Source organism: Danaus plexippus, chromosome 30 (genome assembly GCF_018135715.1).
Source record: "Danaus plexippus chromosome 30, MEX_DaPlex, whole genome shotgun sequence".
Classification (NCBI taxonomy): domain Eukaryota; kingdom Metazoa; phylum Arthropoda; class Insecta; order Lepidoptera; family Nymphalidae; genus Danaus; species Danaus plexippus.
Genome location: NC_083557.1, coordinates 697,255 through 716,090, shown reverse-complemented (window position 1 = coordinate 716,090; position 18,836 = coordinate 697,255). Strand labels below are relative to the sequence as shown.

At 34.8% G+C, this 18,836-nt stretch overlaps 2 protein-coding genes across 3 annotated transcripts; one reads left to right on the top strand and one right to left on the bottom strand.

Annotated features, from left to right (window-relative positions):
- Positions 1–209: 209 nt before the first annotated feature.
- On the bottom strand, positions 210–4,861 carry LOC116776464 (gastrula zinc finger protein XlCGF57.1-like). 2 transcript variants are annotated; one of them, XM_032669667.2, is made up of 5 exons: positions 4,663–4,861; positions 4,355–4,487; positions 3,999–4,043; positions 3,401–3,487; positions 210–2,352 (listed from the first exon to the last, which is right to left on the bottom strand). In XM_032669667.2, exons 1-5 carry the CDS (start codon positions 4,801–4,803, stop codon positions 1,142–1,144), a joined length of 1,617 nt encoding a protein of 538 aa, XP_032525558.2. In that variant the 5' UTR covers positions 4,804–4,861; the 3' UTR covers positions 210–1,141. The 2 variants fall into 2 exon arrangements, with proteins under 2 accessions (XP_032525558.2, XP_061381596.1); XM_061525612.1 differs by having other exon boundaries at positions 4,709–4,836.
- A 309-nt stretch (positions 4,862–5,170) lies between these two features.
- Positions 5,171–17,657, top strand: LOC116776549 (codanin-1). The gene is made up of 15 exons (XM_061525559.1): positions 5,171–5,346; positions 5,419–5,507; positions 7,636–9,063; positions 9,267–9,423; positions 9,844–9,941; positions 10,200–10,306; positions 10,869–11,086; positions 11,624–12,124; positions 12,607–12,786; positions 13,214–13,430; positions 13,595–13,740; positions 13,940–14,090; positions 14,532–14,648; positions 15,152–15,354; positions 16,396–17,657. The coding sequence occupies exons 1-15, from the start codon at positions 5,260–5,262 to the stop codon at positions 16,525–16,527; spliced, it is 3,831 nt and encodes a 1,276-aa protein (XP_061381543.1). The 5' UTR covers positions 5,171–5,259; the 3' UTR covers positions 16,528–17,657.
- Positions 17,658–18,836: the final 1,179 nt, after the last annotated feature.

The window sequence follows — 18,836 nt, the reverse complement described above, 5'->3', positions numbered from 1 at the left end:
CAGCAGCTGTGTGAAACTACCCACACAACAAATTATGCTTTTATAAATGTAGCAAGAAGGTATGAAAAAATACAAAAAGGTGAGTTTTTACTCATATGGAAAGTCTGAACATGGCCACAATAAAAAAAATCAAGATATTCGGAAAGATCTCCTATACAGCATATTTAATGACAAATAAGTCGGAAATTCAAAAAACAAATTCATCACAGTTAATTTAAATCTACTTTATTTTAGACGTCACAGAAAACAAACACAGTTATAATAAAAAATGACAAGATGAGATTAACGTAAGGTTGTTTATACGAATCTCAATGAAACCTGCTCATTATGATACCTTCAAAGAGAACTGCTTTTTATAATCTGTGCTGTGTTCGTAACTAATTACACCCAAACTCTTCAATTGGATGAACACCTTATTCCCGGAGAAAGCATAGACAATATTAGTCCTAAGACCGAAAAAATGGTTCAATGCTGCCATCTAGTTAAACTCAACTAGGAAAAATTTTGCTAATCTCACAGTTAGGATTTCTTAAACAGGGTTTGAAGTGAAAAAACACTAACAAAAAATGGTTTTAAAGACTCTTAAGGAAAAACGTTGATTTTAGATTGTTTTTTTGTCCGCTGGGCCTTATAGCGCTTGACTGCAAATCCACATTTTGGCGTTTGAAATAAAAAACTGACTCGGTAACAGCCTACTCACTCAATTTCAAACGTACAACAGCAAAACGTCCCTCTCCATTAGCAATTCCGCGTGTCAAGGATAAAATCCGATATAAAACCTTGATTGATTGATTTCAATTTAATTATTAGCAATAATATTTTTCATTTGATAGATTATTTTCCTATAAAACACACATCTGCACCCGACTTCACTCGTCTTTCACTCTGCCGTCTTGATTTGAAGGTAGTTAAATAAAACATCCGAAAGTATGTATTAATATTTAGTTGCATATTTATATCGACTGAGTGAGTTTAAATTCCGGTTCACAGTTCAAGTGCACTATACTTAGTGGTTAGAAATTGTTTAAAATGTATGTTTATATAACAAAATATATATTTTCTGTCCAGTTTATATATAAATTGAATATTTCTACGCCATATTGTATAATAGCTGTGTGATTACACTTTCTAATCACGTCTGTCAGTCTGTCTTCACATGGCCACATCTGTGCCTCTTCAAGCCGCTGCTCTGTGTGAACTGTACATTGCACCCGTCGCAATTAAATGGCTTCTCGCCGGTGTGAATCCTCATGTGTAACTTGAGGTTGCCATTCAGCGAGAACTGTTTGTTGCACACATTACAGCTGTAGGGCCTGTCGTCGGTGTGGACACGCATGTGTTTGGACAGATTGCCGATTTGTTTGTTGCACACCTTGCACGTGTAGGGCTTCACGCCCGTGTGTACGCGCATGTGGCGCTTCAGTTGTCCGGTCTCTCTGAACGAACGCTTGCATATGTCGCAGCTGAACGGCTTCTCGCCCGTGTGTACACGCATGTGGATCTTCAGGTAGCCGTTGTCGGAGAAGGATTTCTTGCAAACCTTACACGAGTACGGCCTCTCTCCAGTATGTGTCCTTTCGTGGAGCTTAAAACTCGCTAACTGAGCGAATTGGCGATTGCAGAATGTACACAAATATGGTTTTAGACCGGTATGCACACGCATATGGACCTTTAACGTCGTGTATGCTGTGAAGTCCTTCTTGCAGACATCACACGAATAGGGTCTCTCTCCTGTGTGCGTCCGTTGGTGTATCGACAGGTAGCTCTTGCTCGAGAACTGTTTATTGCAGACTTTGCAGGTGTGAGGTTTTATGCCGGTGTGTATTAAGAAGATGTGGCGTTTTAGATGTGTTCTCTGAGGGAATCTTCTCCCGCAGACGTCACACACGTACGGCCTCTCGCCCGTGTGGGTCAGCATATGTGATTTCAGTGTCTGGTTGTGGCAGAAGGATTTATCGCACAGCGTACAACTGAAATTCCTTTCGCCCGTGTGCGTCTTCAAGTGTTCCTTGAGGCCTTTCTTTCTTTGGAACTCTTTGTCACAGTGAGGACATTTAAACTTCTCTCCGAAATGTATTGTCAGATGATTTTTCAGAGATCTGGCATTTTCTAGTTTCTTCGAGCAGAAATTACACGGGAACAGTCCGTTTTGGGAGTGCTCAGAGTTTATATGTCGTATTAATTCCTTGTTCAAAGCAAATTTACTGTCGCATAGCCTGCATATATACGATTTTTCACCGCTGTGACCTCGCATGTGTACATCTAAGGAACCGCTGTATGAGAATCTTTTATCACATAAATCGCAGCCGTACTTCTTTATTTTTGGATTTTCTGATTTATTTACATATTTATCTGTAAATAATATATAATAATCAGTGGCGTGCACAGAGATTTGTGGTGGGGTAAGCAGAATGTTTGAAAAAAAATACCAATTTTCATAATGATATCTGACTTTCGCGAGTTTTATTCATTTAAATGAAACTAATATTTTTTGGATATACTACACTAGCTTTATTATTGTAAAAATTACATAGTCCCGGTTATGGGATGTGGCACATCTCGTCTGCCCGTGATCACGGTTGCTGCAAAGTAACCGAAACGTCGGGAGTACCAAGATTTTACAAAAATAAAGCACGCGTAGTACATCCGAAAATTATTAATTTCATTTATACCAATTTTCATCATAATTTTCTCCTCTAAGACATTGATAATAATGAGAACTTTCGCAAGTATTCATTTAAATGAAACTAACATTTTCGGATCACTGCGCGTAATTTATTATTTTAACTGGCAGACGAGATGTCTGCCGTGATCACAATTGCTGCAAAGTAACCGAAACGTCGGGAGTATGTAGTTTGTAAACATAATAAAATACGCGTAGTAATCCGAAAATATTAGTTTCCTTCAAACATTATTAATATTCGAGCATAAAGTTACAGCAGTCCGATCAGAAAGAACATCTATATATTTTATGAATCTCCCAACTACCTCTGAGCCACGAAAGTACCTTAGAACGATTACGATCTGTTCATCGCCGCTTTAAAAGTTATTTAAATCTGAATATCCAGCGGAGATCCAAACATTCTTATTATTATTATTTGAAAACAACAAACAAGGAAAACAAAATAACTTATTTGTGTGTACACAACCTGCTAGCCGATTAAAACTATCATAATACTTTTAATTAAAAAGAATAACTTTACCTTCCTCTTAGTTCACTCTCAACTGACCACACACCTTTACTTTGTAATTATTTTAATTGTACCATCAAACAACAACGAAAAATTCAAAACTCAAACAAGATTTGAAAACATATGCAAGTGAATACAAAGAAAAATCGCTTTACATTAATTACATATATACATATATATGTATATATAAATTTTCATTCTCCACTCACCATTCTGTTGGATTTTCCAATCAATTTCCAAAGTCTTGTAAGCCGACAGCGGTTGATCATCTAAATCATCATTAACTATTGTTTCAACTAAAAAATTACAAAGACATATATTTTTGAAGCACATCTATATAAATTATATATATATATATTGTCTGTCTGTTTGTATTTATATGACTCCTTCTTAATAAACATAAGTACATAATCCAATAAGGACTACTCCGTCAACTTAGATTCATTAAAAAAAAAATTCAAGACAATGTCGAGGGCACGGTTAGTCAATAAATAATGACCTATGCTGATGAGAGATCAGTGCCCTCAATACAAGACCTTACATTTCGGAGACAATAATATTGACATTGAAGGAAGACAACAGCATATTATGTAATTATGACAGTAACAGGAACTTGTTAGGCAAAAAAAATCTTTGTACCGAAAAGTATGAGACTATGCCCATTAGATTTTTCCGTCACTGATCAGTCTATAGTATACTTTGTTCTATACTATACTATGCTATACAGTATATTGTGTTGTATGCCGGTCATGATAAGTTGTGATGGGAGACTGTGTAGAAGTATAAATTATGGAATTATTATCTCACCGTCGGGAAAGTCATAGAGTTCATCTTTTACTTGCTTAAAATCGTCTGAAATGACATAAAACCAATCATAAGTTTCATTATGAGCTACTAAATAATTTTACTTTAAAAAAAAAGTTTACTAATTTTTTTTAATATTTTTTTTTATTCTGAACACATATAAGAATTCATTTATTTTAATCAGACGCTACATTTGCTGTAAATTTCATGCGGTAGTCATAACAAGAGCTAGTAACATTTAATGTATTATATATATCTGATTACATATATAGCAAGTTTTACTTAGATGTGATAATTATTTTAGAATATAAAAGTGTCAAAATTACAGAATTCTCGTTATATTATATGATTGTTTGTACCTTTATTGCTGTAGTGTTGTTTCAAGATTGTCTCGCAAGCCTCAACCTGCTGTTTAAATAATTCCCCATCTAGCAGTTTCTCGATGCAAATGTTACAAATCGACATACCATCCATGCTTGATATATATTTTATCTACAAATAAATTTATCTTAATTAACACAAACAGTTCGTCTGAATTATTGGAATAAACAATAAATAATTAAATTCTTGTTCTGTTTTTAATTACATTTACACGACCTTTATGTTTCGAAAATATTTTTAAACAAATATTTCGAGCATTTGGTAATTAATGTAGAAATGAAATTACTTCTATATTAAATGTTTTTTGCAGAGCGTTGTAGTAAGTATCTTGCCTGTTTTCACTTGTATACGTTTCGTTTAGACTCTTAAATGTTCCTTGGGCATGACAACAGCGGCAAATACCGCCTTCACTGAACGTATCCATCATTTTTTAAAAAAAATTCAGTCATATTTACATTTTTCGAAAATGTTAACAGATTTTGACAAGACGCAAACAAGAATCACGGACCTTGATGTTATTATAAAAAATTAAAAATATGTAATGTCAGTTTCTTCACAGTAAAGACTATAAAAAGGATTGAAAAATTATATTATGTATCAACTTTTCCTTTTATAATTTTTAAGATACTAATTAACATATATATATAATAATCTTCGTTGATTTTTATGTAAATTAAGTGATTTTATTTTAATTATGTAAATATATTGCTGTTATAATTATAATATCTAGATGAAAAAGACTTTGTCAAAATGTGTCAAAGTCACAATTGTAAACACAGATTGCAAATTAATCTTAAAGTCGTGTCATCTGTCATGGCGGTAAAAGTATTTAGCGCGCAGCTGGAAATCGATCTATATTATTTTGTATTTCTATTGTAAAAAAATGCCTGAATCAATAATAGAGAGTGTCTTATCTGGTAAATTACAACGTGATTTATTGTTCAAATGGTTGAACGACGAGCTAGTTGAGGTCCATAACCTAGAATTTGATGTAATATATAAAATATATTTTGTGATATTTATTAGTTTTGTTTATTTTCAGACAGCGCCAGATGATTGTATATTACTATGTTCTAATAGGAACGAATTCGTTTCCTATTTCCTCTCTTACCTCAGAGACCACACTGAGAGGTGAGTGATATGTTTGGGTGTTGTAAACAAACGAAATAAGAAACTTATTTACCAAACATAATTGACATCGAATTTAATATACTGCTAACATATTTTAACACTATTTCCTTACCGGATAGTTTATATGCGAAATGATATTCTATTTTTAATAAGACCCATTTCATTTTTCGTAACAAAGAAAAGAAATATATTAATCTTCTTGTATGTGGTACAAAATTATAAAAACCAATGCTTTGTATAATGTCGCTCTTATAGTGATGTACTATAATTATATGCATAAAATATAGAATTTATAGACACATGGAAATATAAGTATTTGATGTACTCATTATTGCCAAAATAGTTTCACTATATATACTAAGTTTAGATAATTTAGACATAAATAATTTTTTCTGTTTTTACTTACACATATATATGTACACTCAACACTGTATTTATTACTAACATGCTTCACTTTGAAGTGTATTGAAGATTATAAAAGATAATGTTGATTATTTTATAATATAAACATATAAAGTATACAGAAATCTAATTTGCTTTTCTTCTGCCCAAAATTCACGATTCGACAACAGATTCCTTCATGAAAGAAGTGCGCATTATCAATAGAAAGTTACTGAGAATATGGCATGCTCTCGTTATGAACAAAGCCAGTGGCCTAGATGATATTAATCTTATAGTCATACAAATGTGTTCCTGAGCTACACCTGGTTCAGTACAATAGCTACATCTCAATTTAATGACTGGCATTATGGCTATTTGCAAGGTTGCCATGTGGTTATGCTACCTAAGAAATTACGCCATGCAGACCCTGATATTGGTCGTCTGATTAATATTACTTCCACCTGTGACAGTATGGGTTTCAACAATACATTCTATGGAGTCTGTCTACTGGACTGGCTCTTGCATGTCACAAATATATGGGGCAGAGACCGTTCTTTACAGTTTTAGTCCTTGCTGCTCATTTGAACCAATGGTGGTCACCGCATAGGTTCTTTATAGGTCTGCATTATCCCCACCTGCAGTTTAGCTGCACATTAACAATCTGCTGTTGTCTGGTGCTTTTGGCTATGTGGATGACAAAGCATTTACTTCACACCTTAGTCAGTCAGAATGAGGCGATGCAAATGTTGTGAAATTCCACAACAACAGAAAGAAAATTGTCATTTCATCGCTAAAAGGATTCTGTTCACCTTGAATCCAACCTCAACCTTAAGACAATACACATTCGGTCTTTTTTGGATTACTGCTGTCACCAGACAAATAACACGTCACTGCTTTCGCTAAAAGTGGAGATGTGCAAGACGACAGTGCGCAGGAATTGGACTACTTCATTCCTCCGTTCCATTTGTACTATGGAACAACCACATGTGCGGCTAGTCTACTGGACATCCAGATGAAGCGAAACCCTTTATCCTCTCTCATGGAACGTATCGTCTGCGTCCTTTGCCTTTTCTATTATAATGTCAGTGATATCTGACAGTATATTGGCTGTGATTAAGACATTCACCACCTACGACCTCATTACCAGCTACCGATGAGTAAGATATTATATCATATTTCTGGTATCAGAATCCTATTTGGTAGATAAGTACCAGCAATCTTCTCCTTTGAATTTTATTATTTCACTAGTCACCTATATAACTTCGAAGCACATATAGTTTTAGTGTCGGAGACATCATTTAACCCTTGTACCGTCGACAAGTAACAGTCGCTCGAGTTTGGATATACCCGCTTGTTTTAGAGAAATTATTCTCATGAATTTTCTCACATTTCATGGGCTTATTCTGTTTTGATGGAATTCTTCTTGAAGATATCACTCTTCCAGTCAGTATCGCCCTTCACGTATGCTAACATGGCAGGTTGTCGCTTCACTGTGGGTAATCTCGAATTGTTCTCGCCATATTGTCACAAAAATATTTGATGTTTGTCTTATATTTTAACCGTTACTTATCGTTTTCCGGTTTTTTTTTTATAAAATCTTATTTAGTTTTAAATTACTTTACGTGTCTTACTGTCTTTTCTGCTGAGTGGGATTGTCTTCTAACTTATTAATTTAAATAAATTATTATTAGTACATAATAATAAATTTAAATTGCTTTTTGCTCATACCATAACATCCATCTTCCAGTATTCTACAAACAAACACAAACTCGTTGCTACCTCCATTCCAAGGGACTCCGGAGAAAAATAGGAAACATCATCGTTCTATCAGCGATCCGACCTGTGACAATGAAAAATCAAATGACAGCGCACATAAATCAGAAAGAAAGACAGAAGAGTCACCGAACAGAGATAAAAAGAGAAACAGAAGAGTTAAAACGAAACTCTTCTCTGACGACAGAAGCAAAGACACTCTGAATTCATCGGACGAATTACGAATAAGCACTGGAATTGATAGACTGATGTTATCAAGTACCCCGATGAAAAATGGCTTAAGGGACAGCCCAAACTCACCAGCCAGCCCTGTGACGCCGCAGTCGAGGTCGTTTAGGGAATATGAAAGGTGTGACACCCCTAGGTCTGGAAGGCACTCAAGATCTCAAGACAAAAACGTCAGCCTAGCCGATTACCTAGTTAATATCCAACCGAAAAGCACGAAGAAGAAACGATCAAAGAACACGTCCAATGACGACAGCGATCCTAAATTGGATCTGGATTTAAGCAACTCGGAAATGTTCCCTGAGATAGGCGCGAGGAAATCAAGCTCGCTGAAATCTGAAAGGCGTAGGATTAAACCGACGAACATAGATAAGAACAAGAAGAGTTTCTCGCTCAACAGCTTCAACGCTGAGAATTTCCAGCAGCCCTCGCCATTGGCGCTGGAAGAGAACCTGGCTTTCAAACCCAAGTTACAGCCAAAGGAATCATCAAACTCCTTCGATGCTGAGAGGAATATACTTAAACAGGAGAGGCAGAAGTTAATGGAGAAATTCAATGTTTTGAACACAACCACAACTCCCATAACACCTTCCCAGGTTAAGATACTGCGGAAAGAAGAATCCAGTACAGCATACATCGAAGCTGACAGCACTAAGCTAACCTTCAAAGAAAAAATTGACACATTAGTGGACATATACGATGTTTTATTCAAAAATAATCTAATACTATGCATAAATACGGAAATATACTTCTTAATAACAATTCTTCTGTCAAAACAATGCGAAGACGACATCAAAACAACAGAACATCTGCTAGAAACAGACTTGGCTAACAACATTTTGAAGCCCATACATAACAGCACGTATTTCGCTGTGAAATCCCTATGGAATCAGCGTATAATCCTAGAAGTGATCCTAGACAAGAACTCCCTGAAGATTCTGGGGGAGAATAAGAAAGTGCGCAGCTTCTCGCCAGATTTAGCCAAATTCCTGCTGAATTCGTACGGCCTGAAATGCGAGGCTGAGTCCCAAGATAGGTCGAAAACTGTGACCCAGAACAGATGCTCCAACGGGATCATATGTTTCAATCACGAGACCGATAACGCTGAGAACTTCCCGTCCATATTGAGCTTCCAGAATTTCAAAAAACAGAGGGACATGTTTTACGAAATATTAAGGTGAGTTTACATAAACAATCGAATTTTTTATCATAAAAATATGAATAGACCTTTCTAGGTCTGGGTGTCCCACACCCTACTCTATAATCGCCGGAATAAAATCGTCTCTATAATCTAGCTAGACAAAATAATGGCTTAGCGCTTATATATCTAGATTTCTCTGTTTACAGCATGTCATTATATTTTTACATCTATTCTCTCAGGTGGTATCAGGACACTCAAAGCACTGGTGTATCTAGATCGACAATGCGCGCTCGGACACGCGCTCTGATATCAGCTGGTCCGAGCGCCGCTAACCACGCTCACCTCTCAACACTCATCACACACATGCTGGTGGACACGGTGCCTGACAACGAACAGGTAATGAATAGATCCATCTAGATTGAACTAGATTAGGTTGCGCTTGAATTTTTAACAGCGACCACCGACAACCAACAGCTACTAGATTCGTCTAGATAGAAATGCGCTATTATATATTTATTATTGTCATTTTTGCGCTTTGATGTTTTTTTACCCTATCTTGTATGGTGTTAATTAATTGTAACGAATGACATCTACACATGACTATACAGGATGTGTGAAGTAATCTAATTAAGAACTACAGGTATTTAAATTTTAAATATATTTTAAGTATTTTATTTGCCAGAATTAATACTTACTTTATTAAATGAAAAAAAAAACATACAACTTAATAACATCTAAGTTACAATGAATTTTACTCTTTAAATACTTATATATAAATATTTTTTGATACAATTGCAATATGTCCGTTTCAAACAGGAATCGAAGTTGAGTAAGCTTCAGCGGCGTCTGACCTGCTCTTCATCATCAGACTCTAATTCACTGCCAAGATTCACAGACAGGGAGATGTTTTACAAGTTAGTATTGAATAAGGGTGTCATAGACGGGCACACACACGCACACGCACATACACACACACACACACACACGCACATACGCACACACATATATATACATATATATTGTTAATATTCATAAAGAAAAAAAAAATTAAATATACATCTTCTTAATGGTCACCAGATTGAAATGCCCATTAAAAATTTTCCACGTAACTTATTATAAATTTATTTTCAGTCAGAAATATCTCTAATATATGAAATTTAAAATAATACCAGGGAATTCATAATGTATGCGGACAACGAGAGCTTCAGGATCCATCTCTACCACGCTCTGGCTGCTGAGATCATATCCCTGGACGGCGTGTCTGTCGGAGGAGATGCTTGTGAGTTCCTTGTTACGGCACAGATCAGAGTTTCCCAAACTTATTTTCTCTATAGCCACATTAAGAAAAAAATATTTGAAATTTGGTTGAAATGTTTGTGAATTAATATTTTTTTTAATGTATTGATATGCTCTGGATACTTTGAAATTATATAATTACATATATATATATATATATATATATATACAACAGTGGTTCCCAAACTTATTTGTCCCTGTCCACTTTGAGAATAAATAATTTTTTAGCGGATCATTTTTTTCACCAACTGAAAAACCAGTTTAAAACTTATGCTTGCTAAATTAAATTACAACCCCCCCCCCCCTTAAACAACGCTCCCTCTTTATCTAGGCCTGTTACCCCCCCTTTAGGATATAAGAGGAATAGAAATTTAAACATGGATTGTAATAAATTGCATATTTTGATTTTCCTTGTAAATTTTCAATTTAAAATATTTAAAAAAAATTATACATAGAAAAAATATGATAACATCTTTATAGCTGTGTGATTATAATTTTATTGTAATTTTCTATATGCTGTACTAATATATATATATATATTACAGCCAATGGTTCTGACGTATCCAAAGAGTTCCTTCAGGTATCCAAAAAGCTAGGCTTGTTAGCCAAATTCCTGGGCTACATTACATCACTGCCCTACGCCCAGGTGCCTATAGACATACTACTCAAGACCGGAGCTATTAACTTGAACAATCAGAAAGAAGAGATATTTACGGCTCCGGACGAGAAAGTACTGGAGAATAGTATAGCCTTAAGGAATTATGTGAGTATATATATTTAGGTTTCTAACAAAATTATTAAAAAAATAAAGTCGCCTTATAAAGCCAGCACTTTTAACTAGAACAAACTCGTTATTATCTTAAATCAAAACACCTTAAATAAGTTAAATTCAATTTACAAAGACATAAGTCACGTCGACAAAATACTTTCCCGCGTAAAAGTCAGCAAACCAGATGTCGCTCTAACGTCACTTCGGGTGCGTTCGGGAATTTAAAGGTTCGGTTCAAATTAAATGTGCGTTCCCTAAATATATATTATAACATAATATGATATACTAAAACAGTCTTAGTTTTAAATAAATACATGCATATATATATATATATATATATATTAGTGAATTCTATTAATACTCAGAATATAACTAATGATATTAATATAAAGCAAGAAAATTTTATTGTTAAGAGCTGAGAAATATATATATATAAATATTATATATTTTGGTCAACTTTATAAAAAATATCATACAATCCTAAACGAACTGTTTACAAAATTTATCTTGTTTCGTTGTCCTTAATTCCAGAGCCAGCCGTCTATGGATATCAAAGGTTTGCTGCTGAACGCCAATCAAAATGGCCGTCTGACTATCACGATACCCTGGATAGTGCACTACTTATCGATGTTGGACTACACTACCCTAAGACTGAAGTACTATCAAAATATATTAAAACTACTTTTCGATATACATAGGAAGTTAAATATAACAGCATTCAAGAAGAACACTGTGATATTCCTTAAGCTCAACTTAGGCTGGTTGTTCGATCTGCCCCATGTACCGCAAGAGGTGTTTTACGCTAAGAATGACACTAGTGTTGGTGTTGCCAGTGTAATTGATTGTGAATTTGATATCGAGGAACATGTGTTGCAAGAACTCTGCCCCTACTTGAAGGATCTCAGTGTATTTTTAAGTACATCCCGAGTTAGCCAGGACTCGAACCAGTTTGGCAGCTTCAGACATATAACACCTGTGAGTCTCGGTTTAAACAATGAGGATAAGATCCGGAACAAGGAGAAGGAACTGCAGGTGAGCGATTGATATATATATATGTATATGTGTGTGTGTGTGTGTGTGTGTGTGTGTGTGTGTGTGTGTGTGCTTATTTGTTATATTGTCACAAAATATTGCTAAATGGATTTCAATGTAGTTTTGCTATAGTATAGTTGATACATTAAAATAACATAGGCTCTAGTTTATCCCTTAAGTGTTCCCGGGGAGCATATCACAACAGCTGTATGTTGTATGAAGTCTGGACAAATTAATATATGGAACATATTATGTGGTACTTATTATATATATGTATATAAAATTTAAAAAAAAGTTCAAGGATGAGCAACCTTTATCACTAATTGGTATGAAAAATAGATGTTGGCCGATTCTCAGACCTACTCAGTATGTTCAAAAAATTTCATGAGAATCGGTCAAGCCGTTTCGGAGGAGTACGGGAACCAACATTGTGACACGAGAACTTTATATATAAGATATATATATTTGTATTAAAATTTCAGATGCGGTTGGAAGAGGAGCTTATCAAAAGCCAGCCATCTTCAACTCGGAGAGTGTTAGAGCTGGTGACAGAGAGGGTTACATCAGCAGCGATCAAGGAGCTCACTACAAATACCCTCGTGGAAGCCAGGAAGAAATCCAGGGCGGGCGCTGCGGCTATAGTGGCTGGGTGCAGAGACAGGGTAACGATAATTATGGCTTAGTTATACCTTCCTACATCTTAAGCCGTCCCAGCACTAGCTGCTGGAGATCCATCAATTATATCAAGAGATTATATATTATATATATATATATATATATATACATACATGTATAAAACAAAGAACAGGGAGGTTAACTAGATCATTAAAAAAACGTTGGCGGTAGATGACAAATGACAAGACCAACTGACAGACATTCACACCTCGCCCGCCCGTGATCACGGTTGCTGCAAAGTAACCGAAACGTACGGAGTGTGTTTATTAAAATAATCAAAAAAACCTTTATTAAATAATTCATTAAGAGGCGTAGTAAAATATATGAAAAAATTAATTTAATTCAAACGAATCTTTAAATCTTAGATACCACTAATAGTCACAATTCCATATATATAATAAATCTATGTTCCAGTCGGGTCTACTCTCGTCTCTTCAGAGCCACTATTCCGCCCAGTTATGCTCTCTCAATGCCAGCGCGCTCTCTTCCTCCCGGACCTTGATTAAGGCTCGTGTGACGTCAGCACTGGCTGCCCTGCTGCCGACCGCCCCGCCTCCCCTCAGGGCGGTGGTGGGGGGAGCCTGCTGCCAGCGGGTGGACAAGTGGCTGGCCCAGCATTGGACCAGCACTGGTGAGTAGCTGCCGTTGATAATAGAACCTCGGGAACAATCATAACATACTAAACCCAATATAATGTTTAGAATATTTGTATGTATATATGTAATGTATGTAATATAAAAAAAAATCTTCAGACAGCTAGCTTTGTATAGTCCATATAATGTGGTGATATTTCAGATATCCTGTGTAAGGACATCAAGAGCGAGATGGAGAACCTGTGCAGTGTGGGCCCCGGGGTCTCCGTGGCTGGGGAGGGCGTTGACCTGGTGACCTGCAACCTGGACGAAATGATGAGTCCAGCGCAGGCTATACTCGACCTTAAGGTTAGGGGCGTAGAGTCTGAACATGATATAAAAAGCTAACCATTAGAAGACCCATCCCACTCATCAAGAGGTTTTATATCTCTCTCGCTCTATCAAGAGGTTTTATATATCTATCTCTCTCTATCTCTCTCTCTCTTGGAACACTACTATCAACTCTGTGTGTATGTATGTACGTATTTATGTATGTTATATTCCCCAGGAACAGATCTGCGTGACCCTGGAAGGCGGCGCCCCCTGCCTGCAGGTGCTCCGCTCGTGTACCCTGGCCTGCGACCCCAACAACGTGTTCTGTCGCGCCCCAACCCTCACCACCATACTACACCTGTCCGTGGATTTCTGTGTTGTTTACGGTGAGATACTCTACAAAGTAATGTGAGGGTAGACATAAAAATAGTTAGCCAGCTACTTAGGAATAGGTATGAAAAGATACAGAAGTATATATAACTAAATTTTAATTCTATAAATAATAATTTAATAAACAAAAACTATAATTTAATATTTAAAAAAATATTGTCCTCACTCCTAACATGTATATAATGTTGGAGTCCAATCATTAATGGCTTAGCAACCGATGATCCCTAATTAATACATACTCACGCTGGTAAATAACTTTCCGAGCACCCTAGTCTTAAATTACAACAAATATATTTCCTTCATACAAAATCTATAACTAATTTAATCAGAGTTTCATCACAATCTCATCATCCTAAAAATATTGTTCATATACATGGTAGTTTCGTTAAAATACAGAAATATAATCTTTATATATATAGAATAAATAAATATTCCAGTGAGCAGACACGCGTCCAAGGTTTTGAATATTCTGCCAGAGTTCAAAGCCCTTTGGGAACAGTGCTGCCCTCACAGGAGACGGGAGGAGCGAGAGGAAGACGATAGCAGAGAGAGGGGTGAGGAGATATATACATGCATATATTTTAATATATATAACTACATACTGTATATCAGCCTTTCCAAAAGTGGGCAGGCCTAAAGGGGGTCGGTAAAAGACAACGAAAAAAATGGGGACATTTGTAGAGGCCTGAGTGATTTATAATTTCATTTAGCTAGTATAACTTAGTCGTTTTTCGGTACATAGCTGAGAAAATGGGGCGCTAAAAAAATTATTCTCAAAGTGGACATGACAAATAAGTTTGGGAACCACTGCTATATATATATATCCAGAACAAGCCTATATGATATCTAAGATTTTCCACTAGGAACTAATACTGTAATAAAAAAAAAAAAATATCAATTCACAAACATTTGAAACCATCATTCTAATACTAGCCTTAGCATACATACTTCTAATACTAGCCTTACTTGTAATTCTAGCCTTAGCCTTAGAAACATACAAAATGAACAACAGAACCTTCCTATTCGAAGTCGGTTATATGAAACCATTTGCTTCCAGCTCCAGATCTCACAAAGCACGAGGACTGTTACTTCGACAGGATTCTGTGTCCCAGGAACATTATGTTGTTGAGCGAGACAAGATCCAGTGATGTGTGGCCGGCCATGGCTGACGTGTTAGTTTATTTGTTGAAGCATAACTACTTAACCGAGGACAGCCTGACCGAACAGTGCCTGGCTGTTTACAAACAGGATTGGCCCCAGGTTAGTGATTTAACATATTGTAGTAACTAGTATATATATATATATGTCGGAGCGCCGAGCCCATTAGGGTCTTGTGAACCACTCATATTGCAATCCAATGACTCAAACTTCAATACACTTTGCAATAACTTTATTTCACTTGTCACTATTTGATTAACACCACGAAAGTAATTTACTATTATAGAATAGCAATTATGAATTTGAGCCACGTGGATTGGCGAGTGTGCGTCCAACACCGTGTCCAAGTGAACACTGCCCTTACAATGCGACTGCTCCCATTTATATACCTTGGTGACTGCTACGAAGTTGGCGCCACTAGCAACCCCACTCGACAATCTAACTGACGTTAGCGTCGGCTCTTAGCAAAATTAAAATAAATTGAGTGTCTTTTTAAAATTACATTTGTAATATTTATCAACTAAATATAATCACATAACTAAACGAACACATTTAAATATAAACAAAAGAAATATAATCAAATAATTTTCTTAAAATGAGGTAATTATATGATATTTTTTGGATACGCTGTCATATATATATATATATTGGAGGTGGTAGAGCCTAGCTGTAATCATGTAACTACAGATCAGACTTGGGCTGGCTCGGCCGGGAAAGTACCACCCTCTCACAAAAGATCGGCGCGAAGTGGCCTTTAATGGCTGCGTTTCGTCCCATGAGTGAGAGAGACGGTTGCCATTTCTCCGTTCCCACCCTTTTCTGTCATGTCCTTATTCCCAGCCCTCCCTTTTCTTCAACTATTAAGGTTGGCAACGCATCCGCAACATCTCTTATGTTACGGATGTCCACGGGCGACGGTCACTACTGCCCATCAAGTAGGCGGTCTGCTCGGTTGCCACCTTTCACATCAAAAAAAAAAAAAATATATATATATATATTCTATACAGTTATAAATAATATGTCAAGTGTACAAACTACAGGTGTGTGAAAATGCACACACACACATACACACATGCGTTGTCTAGCTAAACTTCCTGAGCTTTCCTTGCACCTAACTACTATAATAAAGAATTTTTTTTCCAGAACATTCTTGAGAATCTATCGACATGTATGAGAAAGGTGTCCTCCAAGTGGCCGTCGACGGGCAAGTTTACTTTGTTCCTTGATTTCTTAGCAGACTTCTGTAACGATATGGACTATGACTTAATAGAGTAAATATATACATTGATTTGCATTTATTATTAAATAGTTATTATTCAAGGTCATCTATTCACATACACATATTATTCCCACATACTATATACATTTTTTATCTGTATTTGTATATATATATATATATATATATCTGTACATCTAAAAATTAAAGTACAATTTAAAAATATTCAGCAAGTTAATATATTTGAATAATATGTATGTGTGATTTTTAATGCCATTTCAATACTTAATTTAAACTCGGACAATATTTTTTCGGTATTCGGTTAGTTTGGTGAAGATAATATTAGATTATTGGATGTCTGCTCTCACAAGAGCAGATCCGTGAATTTTATATAAAGTCCTTTTGCTAATCAATTTATGTTACACTAGAACTAACTAAGTAGAAATTTTGTTAGTGACGACTAAACGTTTTGTTATGTCTAAGAAAATTGAATTCAATCAATATTCATAGTAAATTTTGATATTTTCAATCAATTAGATTAATGGTTTTTTTATATGTCATCATAGTGTTAGGAGCCGCTGGGTGTGTTATGAGAAATTTTGTAAGAATTTTTGATGTTATAGAAATTAATCGGTGTGAGGACAATATGATACGGACAACACCAAAGTTAGCGTCTTAGATGATTTTTTGGAAGATTTTGAGAAAACATATACATATATATATATATATATATATATATATGTATGTAAAGAAAATTTTTTATTAGACATTAAAAACATTGTAAGATAATCTTTAAGACCGTTCGTTTTTTTTAAATAAGATTTTTTAAATATATATATATATGTAAACCATTTATTGATTATAAAATTACGCCGCTGGTGCACTAAACGAAACGCGACTGTAGTTTATCGTTGAAAAGTTTGTATTGTAAATTTTTTTGTATATTGAGATATTTTGGTGCGAAATTTTACTTGACTGTTATTTAAATATGTAAATGGGTATGTTTAGAAAGAATGCTACGATTTTAATATAATTCTTTTACATCTCATCATCGTTTGGAGGCGTCCGATTGGTTTCAACCTGAGAACTGATCTAATCATAGAGAATACATGCGACGGCAAAGATCTGAATTCTGTGTGCCTCATTACGCTTATTGTAATTTTTATTTGTTAATAAATATGTATATAAATAGTGGTTTTATTTAAACAATATTAACTTTCATTGATATTATGAAAAGTAACAAAGATTCTGCATATTGATAATGTCTGGTACTTCATTAGTAATAATTTCCCATAGATGATATTTACAAATTAAAACAAAAAAAAAAAAATTAAGTTTTTTACCTTTAAAAACTTCTTAAGCAACTAAATCCAAATTTTCCTTATTAAATTACAGTCTCGAATTCTGTCACGTCCTTAAATGATCTCCATATAAGATTACAGGGGTAGTGTCTTTATTATATTTTTTTACCCAAATAATTGTCATACAAAGATCGAAACAGCACTCTTCCATTAATATAGTATTTGAAAGTTAAAACGCAATGATATAAATGAAAAAAAAAAATCTATTGAAGGAATAATTGATCACTAATATTGTGTTATTCGCAGGTAAAATTTAATTTACTAATTCAATATGTTAATGTGCTAAATATAAATTCAAATCGATTGTCTTAATGTGGTAACATTTAACGCGGTGAGGATTTATGATTCTGAGCGAGAAATCTTTACTTTTATAAAATATACACATCTAATATATATTTTAAAGCCTCTTTCTTAAAAGACAAGTCATTTCTGTACAGAAGATTTAGGAGACAGTAGGTAATTATGAAATCTTTTAAAAAATTCTGGCATTATTTATCAAACTTATTTTCTGTAAAAATAAAATTACAATAGACATTCAGTTTATAACGTTTCAAATTATATAAATTTCAAAATAATAAATACAAAACCGATTATTCGTATTTGTATATTGAATTGGGTTATAAAATTACGAAATAAATCTTTATTCTATATCACTTTTTTCACCTGGCAAGAACTTAGTAAAATTATTTTTGAAGGCTCAAAAGGACTCGTATCCAGAGCCGTAAAAATATTTACAAAAATATATATTTTATGTATTTTATGTTGGATAATTCGTTGACGTTGTTACAAATAGTTGTACATTTACATTTTCTGTTATTAATACAAAATTGTTTTTCTAAACTTGTCTAGGATGTCTTGTGTTAACTGACCATGAAGGTGCTCTAAAATTGTTCAAAATGCACATAAGTACAAAGTGTTATTACTAGCCGTGGCATTAGTCTTAAATTGGTTGTTCTATCATCTGGCTACTATGCTTTACGTCGATGATCTTCGATGCAATATGCAAT